The following is a 19,752-nucleotide window of genomic DNA, read 5'->3' as shown; positions in this document are numbered from 1 at the left end:
CTGCCCTACATGACGTGATGTGACAGATGACTGATATGACCGAGACTCCAGGCACAATTCAAATATTTATTATTTTGCAGTATACATTGTATCCACATTTGGCTGCCCTTCTGATGAAAGGGTTGTCCTTCTGCCCTATGAACAAGCTGGAGCCCTTCCGGCTATTCTTGGATTTTAATAAATTTGTAAGGAAACTCACACATCCACTGGTTTTTCGTCATAAAGGAGAAACATGGGTCAGACATCAATTTGTGGATCACTTCTACAATGGAGGACAATGTGAAATATCAACCAGTGAAGGCTTCCTCAAACCTTTATCCAACCATTGGGCAGGGACCGTTTGTATTAGAGGTCTTCTGTGAAACAGTCATGCAGGAGCTCAATAATGAGGTTAATAGTGAGTGCATGTAAGTTATTTCCAGTACATAATCTGCTCACAGAGTAAAAAATATCATGTTTTATCTCTTCCAGGTGGAACCGTATATTTAGCCACAGATAATACTAATCTGAACGCACAAGGTTTAATCGATGCCTTTAGCGCAATTTCGGCCAGTGATGGAGACATTACCAAACAGTCTATACAGGTGAACACTTGGTTCATTGTACTCTATTATATGAAATTATGGAGAGATTATACGGACCATTGTATTTGACTGATGATTTGCTTAAAACCAGAAAACATATTTAATCTAAAAGGAATTGTCCACAAGGAATTAGGGAAACATGGTTTCTTTCTGTCAAAAATAGCGCTCCGCCTGTGCATGAGTTCTGTCTAGTATGGCAGCTTAAAGGAACACTCCAGTGGCCAGCGGTCTGAAGTAACGTTCATCGCGCACCCTCCCATAGATTTGCATTGAGGGGGCATGGCTGTGATGTCAGGAGGGGCAAGACCGACCCCGGCAGCGTGAAAACACCATTCAAAATATTTACTTCCGAATGCTGGCCAGTGGAGTACCCCTTTAAAGGGGTTATCCCGTATCCAGAGCATAGGTGATAAGCGTCTGATCACGAAGGGTCCAACTGCTGAGACCCCCTAGAGTTATAGAACGGGGCCCCAGCTCTTCCTGGAGCATAAAGTGTCTCTTGTTCCATGCAATGTCATTGGGCACACCGGAGATATCTGAGTACAGAACTCAGGTAACGCCAGAAATCCCATAAAAAATGCATAAAATAAATAAAAATAAAATAAAAACAAAAAAACGGTGCCCCCATTCTGGAGATCAAGGGGATGTTCTGGAGGTTATTCCTTCCCATAAACAGACATTTAACACCTAACATGTGGATAGGGGATACTTATTTTTTGGCTGTATTACCCCTTTAACTCTGCGGAATCTGTAGGCGCTATATAAATAAATAAATAATAAATAATTTAACTCCATGGGCACTTGAAAGAAAAAAGCCATGTTGGACACCCTTTTCCTTAAGCTGGAGGACCTCTTTATACTACAGTACATATATGTATACCATTACAACTCAACTCACATTGAATCTTCTTCTTTCAACAGCTGGAAAGCACTGCCTCAAGTCTTCTACCATCTAAATGTTTGGACGGTGCCGTTTACATTGATAGAACAGTGGGGAACGACACTTTTTTTCTAGTTACCTGGCAAACTGGAGTACCAAATATTAACTTGGAAAGTCCAAGTGGGATTACATATACTGCTGCAAACTTTGTCAGTGACAATACTGCTAAGTCCTCAAGGCTTGCTCTCCCAGGAACAGCAGAGGTAACATTTTACCATTTCATGTTTTATAAAACTTTTTTAAAAACAAACAAAAAAAATTAGTCTTAACCTCTTGAGGACCACAGGTTTTTCATTTTTGCACTTTTTCGTTTTTTTCCTTCTTACCTTCAAAAAAACATAACGCTTTAAATTTTCAGCCTACGGACCCATATAAGGGCATATTTTTTGTGCCACCAATTTTACTTTGTAATGACATCAATAATGTAACCACAAAATCTACCGCAAAACCAGAAAAAAAATATTTGTAGGGCTAAATTGAAAAAAAAAATTGGGCCTCCAATTCTACGCAGAGCACTTTTTTGTAAAAATTACACCTTATCTTAATTTTGTAGGTCCATACCAATAAAATAATACCCAACTTATAGGTTTATTTTTTTTTTTTTACTTTTGTTAAACAATTATAACTTTATGAACAAAAATTAGTAGGTTAAAAATTTACTCTTCTGTAATTGTAACTTTTTAATTTTTCCATCTACGGGGATGTGTGAGGGCTCATTTTTACGCCATGATTTGAAGTTTTTTTGGTGCCATTTTTGTTTTGATAAGACTTTTTAATCGTTTTTTATACATTTTTTTTAAGCATATGCCATTGACCGTGTGGTTTAATTAACATTATATTTTTTTAGTTCTGACATTTACGCACACGGCGATACCACATTTGTATTATGTTTATATATTTTTTATATGGGATTTGGGAAAAGGGGGGTGATTTAAACTTTTAATAAGGAATGGATTATTGTGTTTTTATTTTAATTTTTTTATTCTTTTTCGTTAAACTTTTTTTTGCACTTTATTAGTCTCCTTAGGGGACTTTTAGGAGGAATCATTAGATTCAGATCAATGTAGGTCTAACCAGGCTTTATCAATTACAGAGCACAGCAGCCAAGGAGAGTGGACCCCCCCCCCCCCCCCCACACACACACACACACAATCTCGCTGCAGGGGGGGGGGGGTGATCCAACCACACAGACCACCAGGGAGTGTTTAAATGTGTCTCTAGGCGGCGCTGCCAGCGGCGATCTAAAGGGTTAATAGCTGGCCGGCCGGTATGGTGTGGGCTCCCGACTCGAGGGTTTTATCAGTCTATTAGAACCACCCCTATGCTGTCTCCTGAGCTGTATAGAAGTAATGATTAGCTAACCTGCGGTCATGTGATCTTGCCGCTAGCTGCACAGTATTCTGGGCTACCCTGATATCAGCACAGTGTTTTTACCTTCTCATCCTATGCTAAAACGGCATAGGATGAGAACGGCAAAAAATCTGATGAGTTTCTCATTTTATGTTCTACAATAGTGCTATTCGCGCGAGCCCGGCAAAGTTCTATTGTTCATCAAACTTCGTTTTAGCCAATGTTCTGAGCAAGACCAGGTTCTAGAGGTATCTCTATTTACTATACTTGACAGTTCTCACTCAGAGGCATGTCCTCGAATAGCAGTTGCAGAAGCCTTGCAGTAATGTGTAGTTTAGCCTCTAAATACAGTCTCAGTCTTAAGCTAGACCCTGCTACCTCCTCACAACAACATCATGTTTGAGGCTGGAATTCCCCAGCACCATGTTGGTTAACTACAACAATGATAACATGTCACACAGCAATAAATTAATAAAACACAACATGCAAAACTCTTTAAGTCAAAGGAGGGTTTTTGAACAGCTCCTTGACACCCTGTTTCATTCTCCTTTCAAGCCTCTAATAAACATCAGCTCTCACTTGGGTTGTCCATGTATTTTACAGGCAACCATTCATGTAAATGGCTGCCATCAGAAATTTTGGGGCTCCTTACACAGCTTGTAGTCTGCCCCCCCCCTCCCCTCCCCTCCCCTCACTGTGGCACAAACTGGATTTTATCTTAGTATCGGGCTTAGAAACATAAAATTATATCACCACTCCATATTAGTTCTAGAGTGACTAAATAATACCACCATAGTGTAAGGAAATAAAAGCCACTATACGCAGACCAGTATTACTAACACCACCACAATACAAGGGGCATATAATTCCGCCACACCATTACCACTGAATAACACTGCTGTATTGTTATTGAATAAAAACCACTATACAAAAGATCAATAACCCCTATATAGGAGTAGATTTGAGATGTACACAGGTGCTGCAGACCGTATACGTCATTATAGTTATATACTCACGGGGGGCGTCTTCTCTGATCAGAGTTGTTCCCTTTTCTCTTTCTTCTCCATCTGTTCAGGGTCATCATGAAGATTTCTCCCGATCACAATCTCTGAATCTGCCAGACAAACATTTTAGGCTCCTCGCTACAGCAAAGTCCTCAACTCTATACAAACCCCCTATATGTATTACACTGCCCCATATAGTATTAGATCCCTCTGTGCAGCTGTATAGTATTAGGCCCCAACATTGTCCCTATAGATTAGCAGGCCCAAACATTGCCCCCATAGGTTAATATGCCCCTCACATTACCCCATAGTATATAATGCCCCTTACATTACCCCAGTGTATATTATGCCCCTCATTTTGACCCATTATATATTATCCCCCTCATATTGCCCCCATCGTATATTATCCCCTCATAGCATGAAAAAAATAAATCACTCACCTCTCCTTTGTTCCCCTGCAGCTGCCGTCGCTCCTCTTTTCTCTGCTTCCTGTAGCCTCTTGCTAAGCCGCTGCCACACAGGAAGCCTGAGCTGGAGTGACAGGATGAAGCTGCTGGCTCCTTCCTGTCACTCCAGCCACCGGTGCATATTGAATGTTGGGTGCGTCTTAAAGGCGCACACAGTGCTGTTGGGCAGGAACAGTGATTAAAAAAGCGCCGTGTGAATTGAACATTAGGTAGTGTAGCATAAAGTCCCCACATTAGGTAGTGTAGCATAAATTCCTCACATTAGGAAGCGTAGCATAAATTCCCCACATTAGGAAGCCCCCCAAACACACACACACACACACTCACACACATTCACTCGGCCTGTGCTACTTACATCTGCCTAGGGGACTTGCTAGCGGAGGTGCGCGCTATAAGTGACGTCATCGCACGCGCCGCGCAGGACATCGGCGTCGCGGCGCTTGCGATGACATCACGCACTGCGCGCACCTCCACTAGCAAGTCCCCCAGGCAGATGTAAGTACCAATTTAGTGACGGGTCAAGACTAGTTGCCCCGTCATATGTCCCCCAGTAGGGCAAGCCCATTGTTTGAGGGGTCATATGTCCCCAGGTAGGGGCCTGCCACCTTTTCAAAGGATTCTGAATGATTGATTGACGGTATGTAGTCAGTCAATCAGTCAGTGCATTGTACAGTGGTGGGCCCCCAGCGGTCAGTGAGTGACAGACACAGTCACTCACTGACAAGCTTTAAAAAATAAAAAAAAAGACAGTGTCGGCTGGTCTCCCTGAAGCTCCGGGCCCCTTACAGGTGTATGGGTTGTACCCCCCTGATGATGGCCCTGCTGCCATGCAATACTACATTTCCTCACTTAGAAGCTGTTGCAATAAAAAGGATTAGTGAACAGTAGCTTCCCCAAGAAAATATACCTGCCTTAACCTTAAAGGGGTACTCCGCTTCTGTTCCAAACGCTGGTGCCGGGAGCTTGTGACATCATAGCCCCACCCCCTCATGATGTCATGCCCCGCCCCCACAATGCAAGTCTATGGGAGGGGGTGTGACAGCCGTCATGCTCCAGGGCTCCAGTTTTTGAAACAGTTTGTTCCAAACACTAAACAGCGGAGTACCCCTTTAAAATACATTTTTATATGTGATGATCTTTTATATTGTGCCAACTTTAATGTTGATCTGGGTTTTTCTTTTGTTCTAGATCGGACCCTGGAATTACAGCCTATGTAATTCTCGTAATTCAGCTGAAGTTCTAGGTTTAGTCGTGAATTCTAAGGCTTCAGATGTAAAAGTTTCACCAATTGTTGTAAATGCCCATATGAACCAAGATGTAAACCAGTATCCCAACCCTATGGTCATCTACGCCTCAGTGAGTCAAGGACTGATGCCGGTCACTGGAGCAAAGGTCACGGCAATAATTGAACCTGTCACTGGACCAATAGTCACCCTAGAGCTTATGGACAATGGGGCAGGTAAAGATATATGTTTAAGTGCTGTTAGAATTGCCCAATTTATTTGTTATGTCTCACAATTTCACTGTTCATACTAAGTCTACAAACCTTCTGATTCTTAAAGAGTACCTGTCACCAAACTAAACTTTTAATACACTGCTCCAAAAAATAAAGGGAACACTTAAAGGGGTTCTCCGGTGCTTAGACATGTTATCCCCTATCCAAAGTATAGGGGATAAGATGCCTGATCGCGGGAGTGCCGCCGCTGGGGACCCCCGTGATCTTGCACGTGGCACCCCGTTTGTGATCAGTCCCTGGAGCGTGTTCGCTCAGGGTCTGATTTCCGACGACTACAAGGCCGGCGGCGTGTGATGTCACGCTCCGCCCCTCAATGCAAGCCTACGGGAGGGGGTGTGATAGCTGTCACGCCCCCTCCCATAGGCTTGCATTGATGGGCGGAGCGTGACATCACACGGGGGCGGAGGCGTGACCTCACACGCCGCCGGCCCTGTGGTCGCCGGTAATCAGACCAGGAGCGAACACGCTCCGGGGACTGATTACAAACGGGGTGCCGCGTGCAAGATCCCGGGGGTCCCCAGCGGCGGAACTCCCGCGATCATGCATCTTATCCTCTATCCTTTGGATAGGGGATAACATGTCTAAGCACCGGAGAACCCCTTTAACCCCTTAAGGACCAAGGACGTACTGGTACGTCCTTGGTCCTGCTCCCCTAATATAACGCGGGGTTACACGGTAACCCCGCATCATATCACGGCGGGCCCGGCGTCATAGTGACGCCGGGACCCGCCGCTAATCTGCGTTTTTTTTTTCAATTTTGTCGCACAATTATATTTTTTTCCGTTTCACTGTAGATTTTTGGGAAAAATGACTGACGTCATTACAAAGTAGAATTGGTGGCGCAAAAAATAAGCCATCATATGGATTTTTAGGTGCAAAATTGAAAGAGTTATGATTTTTTAAAGGCAAGGAGCAAAAAACGAAAATGCAAAAACGGAAAAAAACCCGGTCCTTAAGGGGTTAAACAACACAACTCCAAGTCAATGACACTTCTGTGAAATCACACTGTCCACTCAGGAAGAACACTGATTAAAAATCAATTTCACATGCTGTTGTGCAAATGGAACAGACAACAGGTGGAAATTATAGGCAATTAGCAAGACACCCCCCAATAAGTGGTTCTGCAGGTGGTGACCACAGACCACTTCTCAGTTCCTATGCTTCCTGGCTGATGTTTTGGTCACTTTTGAATGCTGGTGGTGCTTTCACTCTAGTGGTAGCATGAGATGGATGGCACATCAATGCGAACTGTGGCAAGAAGGTTTGTTGTGTTGGTCAGCGTAGTGTCCAGAGCATGGAGGCACTACCAGGAGACAGGCCAGTACATCAGGAGATGTGGAGGAGGCCGTAGGAGGGCAACAACCCAGCAGCAGGACCACTACCTCTGCCTTTGTGCAAGGAGGAGCACTGCCATAGCCCTGCAAAATGACCTCCAGCAGGCCACAAATGTCCATGTGTCCACTCAAACGGTCAGAAACGGACTCCATGAGGGTGGTATGAGGGCCCGAGATCCACAGATGGGGGTTGTGCTTACAGCCCAACACGGTGCAGGACATTTGGCATTTGCCAGAGAACACCAAGATTGGCAAATTTACTGCCACTGACGCCCTGTGCTCTTCACAGATGAAAGCAGGTTCACACTGAGCACATGTGACAGATGTGACAGAGTCTGGAGACGCCGTGGAGAACATTCTGCTGCCTGCAATATCCTCCAGCATGACCGGTTTGGCAGTGGGTCAGTCATGGTGTGGGGTGGCATTTCTTTGGGGGGGGGCACACAGCCCTCCATGTGCTTGCCAGAGGTAGCCTGACTGCCATTAGGTACCGAGATGTGATCCTCAGACCCCTTGTGAGACCATATCTTGGTCAGTTGGCCCTGGGTTCCTCCTAATGCAGGACAATGCTAGACCTCATGTGGCTGGAGTGTGTCAGCAGTTCCTACAAGAGGAAGGCATTGATGCTATGGACTGGCCGCCCGTTCCCCAGACCTGAATCCGATTGAACACATCTGGGACATTATGTCTCGCTCCATCCACCAAAAGGCCAGTATATCAGGGAGACGTGGAGGAGGCCGTACGTGGGCAACAACCCAGCAGCAGGACCACTACCTCCACCGTTGTGCAAGAAGGAGCAGGAGGAGCACTGCCAGAGCCCTGCAAAATCACCTCCAGCAGGCCACAAATGTGCATGTGCCCACTCAAACGGTCAGAAACAGACTCCATGAGGGTGGTATGAGGGCCCGACGTCCACAGGTGGGGGTTGTGCTTACAGCTCAACACCGTGCAGGATATTTGGCATTTGCCAGAGAACACCAAGATTGTCCAAGAGTTGGATGCTTTAGTCAAGGTCCGGGAGGATATCCCTCAGAAGACCATCCGTGTGACTCCATATCCAGACCTCCATGGGTTGATACATTTGATTTCCATTGATAATTTTTGTGTGATTTTGTTGTCAGCGCATTCAACTATGAAAAGACGAAAGTATTTCATACAATTAGTTCATTAATTCAGATCTAGGATGTGTTATTAGTGTTCCCTTTTATTTTTTTGAACAGTGTTGTTCCTCATGTAATTATCAAACACTTTGCTATTTACTTGCTTGCTGTTAACATTCTCAACCTTTTATATGTTTTTAATGTGATTGAGAAAACAACTACTAGGTGGCTCTGCTCTGTTCCCTGCAAAAGTGAAACAGTTAGTTTGGTCTCCTCCCAGCCTGGCAGGAGACCTAACTCAGGAAGTGCGTGTTGGGCATGGCGAGGCACAGCTCTTGCGTCGCACCTGCTGGAAAACACCCACTTTCTCCTGCCGGGAGCTCACACAATGTGAGCAAGGGGAAAGGTATGATATACACAGCCTTTTAAAGCTCATAAAATATTTTTTAAGGGCAGGAAGGGTGTTGGGGTAGTTAGGGAATATAAAATGAATTAGTTTAGAAAATATGGTTTGATGACAGGTTCTCTTTAACTATGTGAGTTCTATATCTTTAGATAGAAGTGCATACAGATAGAATTTTACCACTAATACTTATACTTAAAATTAGTATGACCATGTTCACCGAAAATTGTACTGAAAAATTTTCCTTTGGGGGTTGGTCTTCTGAGATTCTAAGGTGTCACATCTATACAGAACATGTGCACATCCACATTTACTTCTTTCGTAAAATACTGATGTGTATTTCCTCTTTCCTCAACATATCCTGAGAAAAGTGCTGTGAGATGACCAGCTATAAAAAAAATTATTTTTTTGGACTCTGTCGAGAGGTCTTTAGGCTATGTGCTAATATGTAACAACCCAGTGGCTGTGATGTGAACTAAAGCCTGTCAAGGGTTAAAGGGGTTCTCCACCATAAGGTGATTTTAGTACGTAGATGCCAGACAGTAATGGACATTCTTAGGAAGGATCTGCGCTTGTCTTGGGGCTAAATGGCTATGTTGTTAGATTACCATAACACTGGTAGCTTTTTGTGAACTGGTATTTCCTGTTTGAGTTTTCTTCTTTTGCCTACAAATCCCATAATTCCATTTTCCTCCCTCCCACGCATCAGCCACCCCACCCATTGAAATATAAATGAGCTGCATCCATTCAATAGACCTGTGGTCTACAGGCTCCCTGACATCAGCTGACAAGTGAGTCATGTCTCGGCCGCATTACAACCAGGGAAAAATCTGAGACAACAGTCATTTTGTATGCTGGTAAAAATAAATATTGGGGTGAAAATCACACTATATTATAAACTATACTAACTTTACAGCCCTTGTAGCATAGTCAAATGAAAACAATTCCTGGAATACCCCTTTTAAGTTAGCATTTTGTGAGAAACTAGATTTCTTAAAGGGGTAAAGACCTATTCACAAGATAGGGGCTAAGCATTGGATCATCAGGAGTCTGACCACTGGGATAAAGGATGTATGTACCATAGTGGCAGACCATACAGTTTCTAAGGGACCCTTGGATAAAGGGGGCCCCATCCTGGTTGGTTTCATTTCTTTTTCTGCAGAACCCAATGAATTGGATTGTCAACAAATTTATGGGGGGTTATTGATCTAAGGGTTAAGGAAAAGAAGAGAAAATATACACCAGGCCCTTCTGTTCTGGGGGCAACATAAGACACCATTATAGGAGGACCATATCTGTATTTGCCATGGATCCCCTTTCTATGTACACTGACCAAGACTTCCACAGATAACAAGAATTGGGGTCCTTGTTCCCCATGTGAATAAAGCAGCAGTTGAGGAAGGCAATATGCCGATATGCATCCTTTATATAACTTTTCCTGCTATAGATCAATAAACCTGCCTGATTTAGCATCATCGGTGAGTGCTGGGTATCTATTCTACAGTGGGGCAAAAAAGTATTTAGTCAGCCACCAATTGTGCAAGTTCTCCCACTTAAAAGGATGAGAGGTCTGTAATTTTCCTCATAGATATACCTCAACTATGAGAGACAGAATGAGAAAAAAAATCAATAAAGTCTCACTGCCTGATTTTTAAAGAATCTATTTGGAAATTATGGTGGAAAATAAGTATTTGGTCAATAACAAAAGTTCATCTCAATACTTTGTTATACACCTTTGTTGGCAATGACAGAGGTCAAACGTTTTCTGTAAGTCTTCACAAGGTTTTCACACACTGTTGCTGGTATTTTGGCTCATTCCTCCATGCAGATCTCCTCTAGAGCAGTGGTGTTTTGGGGCTGTCGCTGGGCAACACAGACTTTCAACTCCCTCCAAAGGTTTTCTATGGGGTTGAGATCTGGAGACTGGCTAGGCCACTCCAGGATCTTTAAATTCTTCTTATGAAGCCACTCCTTCGTTGCCCGGTCGGTGTGTTTGGGATAATTGTCATGCTGAAAGACCCAGCCACATTTCATCTTCAATGTCCTTGCAGATGGAAGGAGGTTTTCACTCAAAATTTCACGATACATGGCCCCATTCATTTTTTCCTTTACATGGATCAGTCGTCCTTTTGCAGAAAAACAGCACCAAAGCATGATGTTTCCACCTCCATGCTTCACAGTAGGTATGGTGTTGTTTGGATGCAACTCAGCATCCTTTCTCCTCCAAACATGATGAGTTGGGTTTTTACCAAAAAGTTCTACTTTGGTTTCATCTGACCATATGACATTCTCTCAATCCTCTTCTGGATCATCCAAATGCTCTCTAGCAAACTTCAGACGGCCCAGACATGTACTTGCTTAAGCAAAGGGAAATGTCTGGCACTGCTTGAGTTGAGTCCCTGGTGGCGTAGTGTGTTACTGATGGTAGCCTTTGTTACTTTGGTCCCAGCTCTCTGCAGGTCATTCACTAGCTCCCCCCGTGTGGTTCTGGGATTTTTGCTCACCGTTCTTGTGATCATTTTGATACCACGGGGTGAGATCATGCGTAGAGCTCCAGATCGAGGGAGATTATCGGTGTACTTGAATGCCTTCCATTTTCTAATAATTGCTCCACTGTTGATTTCTTCCCACCAAGCTGCTTGCCTATTATAGATTTAGTCTTCCCAGCCTGGTGCAGGTCTACAATTTTGTTTCTGGTGTCCTTTGACAGCTCTTTGGTCTTGGCCATAGTGGAGTTTGGAGTGTAACTGTTTGAGGTTGTTGACAGGTGTCTTTTATACTGATAACAAGTTCAAACAGGCACCATTAATACAAGTAACTAGGGGAGGACAGAGGAGACTCTTAAAGAAGAAGTTACAGGTCTGTGAGAGCCAGAAATCTTGCTTGTTTGTAGGTGACCAAATACTTATTTTACCGGGGAATTTACCAATTAATTCAATACAAAATCCTAAAATGTGATTTCCTGTATTCTTTCCCCCCATTCTATCTCTCATAGTTAAAGTTTACCTCATCTTTTAAAGTGCATGAACTTGCACAATTGGTGGCTGACTAAATACTTTATTGCCCCACTGTATATACTGGTCTATATATACAGTCTACAGGGAGCACCACAATTTGAATGAATTCAGGAGTTTTAAACAGTAATAGTCATGCCGGCACTTCCATGTGTCGCTGTGGTGCACACGGTGTGCACCACAGCGACACATGGAAGTGCCGGCCTGACTACTACTGTTTAAAACTCCTGAACTCATTCAAATTGTGGTGCTCCCTGTTGACTGTCTCTACACTATGCACCTTCTTAGTAACAGTAGACTTCCTACTTGCAGTAGTCTAGATCATATTGAAAAAAATTGAAACAGTAGTAGACTTTTTTCTGAATGGCTGAATAAAATAATATTGGTTAAAAAATATTCTTTAAACTTATATTATGTCTCACATATGTTGGCAACAGCCTCTCTGGGGATGGATTTTTTCCGATTATATGGAAAACGACTGAATGTATGTAAGAGTAATATGTTTTAGCAAACTTTGTTATATTAATAACAATAGGAATAGAAAACATGAAAACTAAGATGCAAATCACTGTCAGTAAATTTCTCCATGTAATTCCAGGCCCTGATATCATAAAGAACGATGGCGTCTATTCAAAATACTTCATACAGTTCTCAGCCAATGGAAGATACAGCTTAAAAGTTCGAGTTGAAAACAATATAAAGGGTAAAAGTCGCTTGGCCCTCCCCAAGAACCGTGCGCTCTATGTCCCAGGATTTATTGTAAATGGTAAGAAACATTTAAGGCAATTTATTTCAAAATCATTTTGCACCAATTCAAATATTTTTAAAGGGGTATTAGTGTGTGGACAAAATATTTACATATTGATGGGCTGTAAAAAAAATAAAAATGGGAAAAAAAAGCTATAATAACGTGGTTCTATTGCAGCTCCAGAACCTGCCCACTCCCCTGCCAATTACTAGCTGGGAAGGGACACAAGGCATCTGTGCATTGAGGGCAAAAAGGTCACTTTTATACACTTTCTAGGTAGCCAATCCTGGTTCTATTCTCCAGCTTGTAAAAAGCAATTGTGTCTTCTCTTTCCAAACTTATTGCTTCCCCCAAAAATTTATAATTTTTGGACCACTTGGAAAACGCCTTTGCTTCTTCCTATACAACGGAAAATCCGTTGAATCTTCCGATATGTCTATATGCATATAAACACCGGCAGATGTCTGCCACCAAAAAGGTATTATTTGTCACCTTTTTAAAAAACATAAAAAATCAGCTAGTTCTGTGTATTTTTAAAGCAGTACTCCACTGGAAAACATTTTATTACTAAATCAACTGGTGCCAGAAAGTTAAACAGATTTGTAAATTACTTCTATTAAAAATCTTAATCTTCCCAGTACTTATCAGCTGCTGTATGTTCCACAGGAAGTTCTTTTCTTTTTAAATTTTCTTTCTGTCTGACCACAGTGCTCTCTGCTGACACGTCTGTCCATTTTAGGAACTGTCCAGAGCAGGAGAGGTTCCTAAAATGAGATTCCTAAAATGGACAGAGGTGTCAGCATAGGGCACTGTGGTCAGACAGAAAGGAAATTCAAAAAGAAATGAACTTCCTCTGGAACATACAGCAGCTGATACATACTAGAAGTATTAAGATTTTTAAAGAGAAGTGATTTACAAATCGGTTTAACTTTCTGGCAACAGTTGATTGATACAAAAATGTTTTTCACCGGAGTACCCCTTTAACCCCTTAAGGACTCAGCCGATTTTGGCCTTAAGGACTCAGACAATTTAATTTTTACGTTTTCATTTTTTCCTCCTCGCCTTCTAAAAATCATAACTCTTTCATATTTTCATCCACAGACTAGTATGAGGGCTTGTTTTTTGCGCGACCAGTTGTCCTTTGTAATGACATAACTCATTATATCATAAAATGTATGGCGCAACCAAAAAACACTATTTTTGTGGGGAAATTAAAAAGAAAAATGCAATTTTGCTAATTTTGGAAGGTTTCGTTTTCACGCCGTACACTTTATGGTAAAAATGATGTGTGTTCTTTATTCTGAGGGTCAATACAATTAAAATGATACCCATTATTACATACTTTTATATTATTGTTGCGCTTAAAAAAAATCACAAAGTTTTTAACCAAATTAGTATGTTTATAATCCCTTTATTTTGATGACCTATAACTTTTTTATTTTTCCGTATAAGCGGCGGTATGGGGGATAATTTTTTGCGCCATGATCTGTACTTTTTTTTGATACCACATTTGCATATAAAAAACTTAATACATTTTTTATAATTTTTTTTAAAATAAAATGTATTAAAAAAGTAGGAATTTTGGACTTTATTTTTTTTTTCGTTCACGCCGTTAACCGTACGGGATCATTAACATTTTATTTTAATAGTTCGGACATTTACGCATGCGGTGATATCAAATATGTCTATAAAAAAAATTTTTTACGCTTTTTGGGGGTAAAATAGGAAAAAACGGACGTTTTACTTTTTTATTGGGGGAGGGGATTTTTCACTTTTTTACATTTTTTTTTACACTTGAATAGTCCCCATAGGGGACTATTCATAGCAATACCATGATTGCTAATACTGATCTGTTCTATGTATAGGACATAGAACAGATCAGTGTTTTCGGTCATCTTCTGCTCTGGTCTGCTCGATCACAGACCAGAGCAGGAGACGCCGGGAGCCGGACGGAGGAAGGAGAGGGGACCTCCGTGCGGCGTTATGAATGATCGGATCCCCGCAGCAGCGCTGCGGGCGATCCGATCATTCATTCAAATCGCGCACTGCCGCAGATGCCGGGATCTGTATTGATCCCGGCACCTGAGGGGTTAATGGCGGACGCCCGCGAGATCGCGGGCGTCATCCATTGCCGGCGGGTCCCTGGCTGCGATCAGCAGCCGGGATCAGCCGCGCATGACACGGCATCGCTCCGATGCCCGCGGTTATGCTTAGGACGTAAATGTACGTCCTGGTGCGTTAAGTACCACCGCACCAGGACGTACATTTACGTCCTGCGTCCTTAAGGGGTTAAAGAAGGTGGTAATTACCACTGGATATCATCCGTTACCCAAACCTATACATGTTACTGTAACTTTAAAATTAACTTTGCCTTAAAAACAGCTCTGAGGGGACCTAAAAAGTGTTATACAGAGATTTTAGGACTCAGACTTTGTTATACCAATTCTTAAAGTGGACCAATATATGGAGGGTTGCTTCCAACAATGTTAATTCCTATAGACCCCCTCAGGGGGGGTCCAAAAATACCCTTTATTTTCCCATATATCTGAATAGATTTTGACCCACAAGCTTTAATAAATCAATTAAATGTGCTCAAAATGATCATTAGAACTTTAAAAACACACAGCTATTGCCATTTACATATATGCCTGTTTTATGCATCAAGGTATTAAGGACAACTGTCTCTTTTGGATCAGATCACTTTCATAAGTATTTCGGTGTGCCTGCAGATACACACTCTAACAATTGGCAATGCTGTGCTGTTAAAATCTCCTTACTCAGCCCCCCTCAACATGTTTCGCTGCCTCAGCAGCTTAGTCAAGAGGTACCATTTTGAGCACATTTAATTGATTTATTAAAGTTTGTGGGTCACAATCTATTCAGATATATTGGAAAATAAAGGGTATTTTTGGACCCCCCTGAGGGGGTCTATAGGAATAAACAGACTTTGTTATACACACATTTTTTTGTTATTGGTGAAGTACAAGTTCAGACAGAACTAGTTAACTCCGAACCAAAATTTTTGGCAAACTGGTTGAACCAGATTTTTTAAAAAGTTTGCTCATCTCTAGTGCCCAGTAACCAACCAGTAATCGATATCCCACCATTTATAAAATACTCCTGATTTGAAATCTAAAGACTCGCCCAAAGGGTCAGGTGCCAATGAGCCCTCCCTGAAACTTGGATATCGTTGGCTTCTCTCAGCTTCCTTTGGACCCAAAAGTATGATAAAAGCCAAGGGGGTATGACACACTGACCATTTATTGGAGCCATTGATGGGATTCCCATATGTGGACACCACTGATAAGAGCTTCTGAAAAGTTACTGTCAACTTTCACTATAATTTTACCATACTGCACTTACCCAGCATGATCCATAAACACTAAGCACCATTCAACATTACGGTGTCCATTTTAGGACAGCATCATCCGTAAGCCATACCTCGCTCATCCTTCAGACAAAACGGCATCCCGCCTCCTCCCTCAGCCAAATCGCTGTCAGTTTTCAGCCGTACCTCCCTCATCCTTCAGCCAAAACTGCGTCCCGCCTCCTCCCTCCTCCGAAACTGTGTCCCGCCTCCTCCCGCCTCTGCCAGGCGTCAGGCAAAACCTTTGTCAACCTAAACTCTCTCATGCCTCAGATGAAAATGAAAGTGCTGAGTCAGCAGAGCAGAGCTTTGGCAGACCTGATTGGCTGCCAGCACAGATACTGTGATTGGTTGATGTGTGCAGTCCCGCTCCACTGTTTAGACAAACTTCTTTACAAACCCTAATCCTCTCATGTACCCAGCTTTTTCCGATTCCTGCAAAACAAACCTACACTCTCAGCTTTTCCCCTATTCCTGCAAAACCTACAGTTATGTACTCAGCTTTTCCTGATTCCTGCTAAACCTACAGTTATGTACTCAGCTTTTCCCGATTCCTGAAAAACCTACAGTTATGTACTCAGCTTTTAACAATCCCTGATAAACCTACAGCTGACTACATAACTGTAGGTTTTGCAGGAATAGGGGAAAAGCTGAGAGGGTAGGGTTGTTTTGCAGGAATCGGGAAAAGCTGAGTACATGAGAGGATTAGGGTTTGTACAGAAGTGTGTCTAAACAGTGGAGCGGGACTGCACACACCTACGCTCCCATCAACCAATCACAGTGTCCGTGATGGCAGCCAATCACACACTGTCTGTGCTAGCAGGTCTGCCAAAGCTCTGCTGACTCAGCACTTTCATTTTCATCTGAGATATGACAGACTTAAGGATGACAAAGGTTTTGCCTGACGCCTGACAGAGGAGGCGGGACGCCGTTTTGGCTGAAGGATGAGCGAGGTACAGCTTGGCAGCTGATGCTGTCCTAAAATGGACACCGTACAACATAACACAGTGACTTGTAACTCCAGAGAATGTGTTAGAATTACAGATATGCAACCACAGAGTCATTGTGGCACTTTATAAATCAGGAATAATCCAATTCTCTTTCTGGAAATCTCTTCATAGGTACTATAGTCATGAACCCTCCACGCCCTGAAATTTCCGATGACGACCTTAATGTTGGAGAATTCAGCAGGACAGCCTCCGGAGGTTCTTTTCTGGTATCTAATGTGCCATCAGGTCCTCAACCAGATATCTATAAACCTGATAAAATAAATGATTTGGAGGCAACCATTGTAGATGATACAATTGTGTTGTCTTGGACAGCGACTGGTGATGATCTGGACCAAGGAAATGGTAAATAATATATAACATTGATATATATATATATATATATATATATATATATATATATATTTATTTATAATTCTCAAGTTTAATAAATATTTGCTTTGTATATTCTGTGGATCGATAGATAGATGGATAGATAGATATGAGAGAGATAAATAGATAGATATGAGATAGACGAATAAATAGACAGATAGATAGATACTGTAGATAAATGGATGGACACAAAAAAGGTTGAATGGACAGATAAAGTACATTGATAGATAAATGAATAGACACAACAGGAGTCATCCCATAAGATTGAAAATTAGAAAATGTTGTGCCCATTCACAAAAAAGTAGTAGGGTGAATCTGGCAACTATAGACCAGTAAGCCTGACATCAATAGTGGGGAAATTAATGGAAACCCTACTAAAGGATAGGATTGAGGAACATCTAAAATCCCATGTATTGCAAGTTGAAAAACAACATGGGTTTACTTCAGGGAGATCATGTCAAATACAACTTATTGATTTTTTGATTGGATGACTTAAATAATAGATGGCGGAGGGGCAGTAGAGATCGCATATCTAGATTTTAGTAAGGGTTCTGACACTGTCCCACATAGAAGACTTATCAATAAACTACAGTCATTGATCTTGAACTCCATATTGTTGAGTGGATTAGGTAGTGGCTGAGTGACAGACAATAGAGGGTTGTAGTCAATGGAGTATATAGTCAAGGGAGTGAGTCAACACTGTAATAATATGTATTTCACTGCTTTTTTCTCCAGTCACAAGCTACGACTTAAGGATGAACCTCAACCCCAGTGACCTCAGAACCAACTTTAATGGATCCACATCGATCAACATTTCTTCTCTGAATCCCCTCCCGTCCGGATCCAGAGAAACATTCTCATTTGTGCCAGAAAATATTGTTATCAAGAACGGCACTATTCTTTACTTCGCTTTAGTTGCTACTGATAAAGCCGCTCAACGTTCTGAAGTGTCAAACATTGCTCAGGCCGCTCTGGTCATCCCACCAACACCGGCTCCAACAACGATAACCACCACGACAGAATCATCTACAACAGTTACTAGACCCAGAACTGACCCCCCTGCTGGTGACAACTCTGATAAACTGAATATAACAGAAATTACACTGATCGTATGTGGAGCCGTAGTTCTCATCTGTATTATTATAAGTATCACCATCTGTATTGTACATGTACACTGTACAAAGAAGAACAGTAATCCACAAGTGAGGGTGTGAAAGGGAAAATTATGCACATGTGTATATATTAAAACATTGATTTTAAATACATAGAGTATCTATGACAGTATCATAAAATTAGGAGAAATAATTTATTTTAAGAGTCTCAAATGTGTAAAAAAAATGAATTCAAAATACACCTTTTTATTAGACGGGTTTCAGTTCTACAAGTTTCAGATGAAAAGAAAAGTCGAGTCTAAGGCCCGATCCATCCGTCAGAAAGTCGTGTCAATCTCACAAATATTTTTAATGGCCAAACATTACTTAGCAGCCTCTTCATCAAATGTGCTGGCGTATGATAATTTTTGTTTCATTTTACAAATAAAATAATAAAATAAAAAAACTAAGAATAAAATCGAAATCTGTGGCTCTCCAAGTTGTGACCCCTTATAACATTTTTATCTTTTATCGGTATCATGTTTGTAAAATTTTGACTTTTTAATCACTTTTTTATTCAATATTTGTTCCTGGGATGTGATGTGACTAAAAATAAGCAATTTTGGCAATTGGGAATGTTGTTTTGCATGGAAACAGATATACAGACCGTGTACGATCAGGAATGTGATCATTTAATAGCTCGGACAGTTCTCCATTCAGTGATACCAAATATCTTACCTTTTTTTTTTCACTTTTCTATTTTGAAAATAAGAAAAGAGGAATGATCTGATTTTTTATTGGGGGGGGGGGGGATTTTTCTAATATTTTTATAAACTTTTTTTTATACATTACACTGATCTATTAGCTCAGTACTTTCTTAGTAACAGTAATGGAAGAAGCTGAGGTTGCCCTGACAACTGATTGACACCTCGCAATTACATCAACGGATCACTAGACACCAGGGATGTCCAGCAAAAACTGATTAAATGTCGAAATTGCATGAAAATAAAAAAATGGTCATACTCATCTACCCTGATCCTCAGCGACATCTGTCCCGATAGTCACCTCCCCCCAGTCTGGAGAAAAAGGAAAAGAGGGACATAATCAACACCTTTAACCCCTTAATGACGAAGGACGTAAATGTATGTCCTGGTGATGCGGTACTTAACGCACCAGGACGTACATTTACGTCCTAAGTATAACCGCGGGCATCAGAGCGATGCCCGGATCATGCGCGGCAGGTCCCGGCTGTTGATCACAGCCAGGGATCCACCGGTAATGGCGGACATCCGCGATCCCGCGGATATCCGCCATTAACCGCTCAGATGCCGTGATCAATACCGATCACGGCATCTGCAGCATCGCGATCACTTAATTGGATGATCGGATCGCCCGCAGCGCTGCCGCGGCAATCCGATCATCCTGCACGGCAGCCGGAGGTCCCCTTACCTTCCT

The 19,752-nt window shown here is 42.0% G+C and overlaps 1 protein-coding gene across 1 annotated transcript in view; it reads left to right on the top strand.

Moving 5' to 3' along the window:
- The window catches only part of LOC130275351 (calcium-activated chloride channel regulator 1-like), a 54,389-nt gene extending 35,969 nt beyond the window's left edge, over positions 1–18,420 (top strand). The window contains exons 9-14 of the mRNA XM_056523221.1: positions 472–584; positions 1,506–1,727; positions 5,534–5,804; positions 12,311–12,478; positions 16,949–17,179; positions 17,942–18,420. Of these exons, the coding sequence (XP_056379196.1) occupies positions 472–584; positions 1,506–1,727; positions 5,534–5,804; positions 12,311–12,478; positions 16,949–17,179; positions 17,942–18,420 (1,484 nt within the window). The remainder of the gene's footprint in view (positions 1–471; positions 585–1,505; positions 1,728–5,533; positions 5,805–12,310; positions 12,479–16,948; positions 17,180–17,941) is intronic.
- Positions 18,421–19,752: the final 1,332 nt, after the last annotated feature.

This window comes from Hyla sarda, chromosome 6 (assembly GCF_029499605.1).
Source record: "Hyla sarda isolate aHylSar1 chromosome 6, aHylSar1.hap1, whole genome shotgun sequence".
Taxonomy (NCBI): Eukaryota; Metazoa; Chordata; class Amphibia; order Anura; family Hylidae; genus Hyla; species Hyla sarda.
The sequence above is the reverse complement of the archived record's forward strand: the minus strand, read 5'-3'. Positions and strand labels throughout refer to the sequence as shown.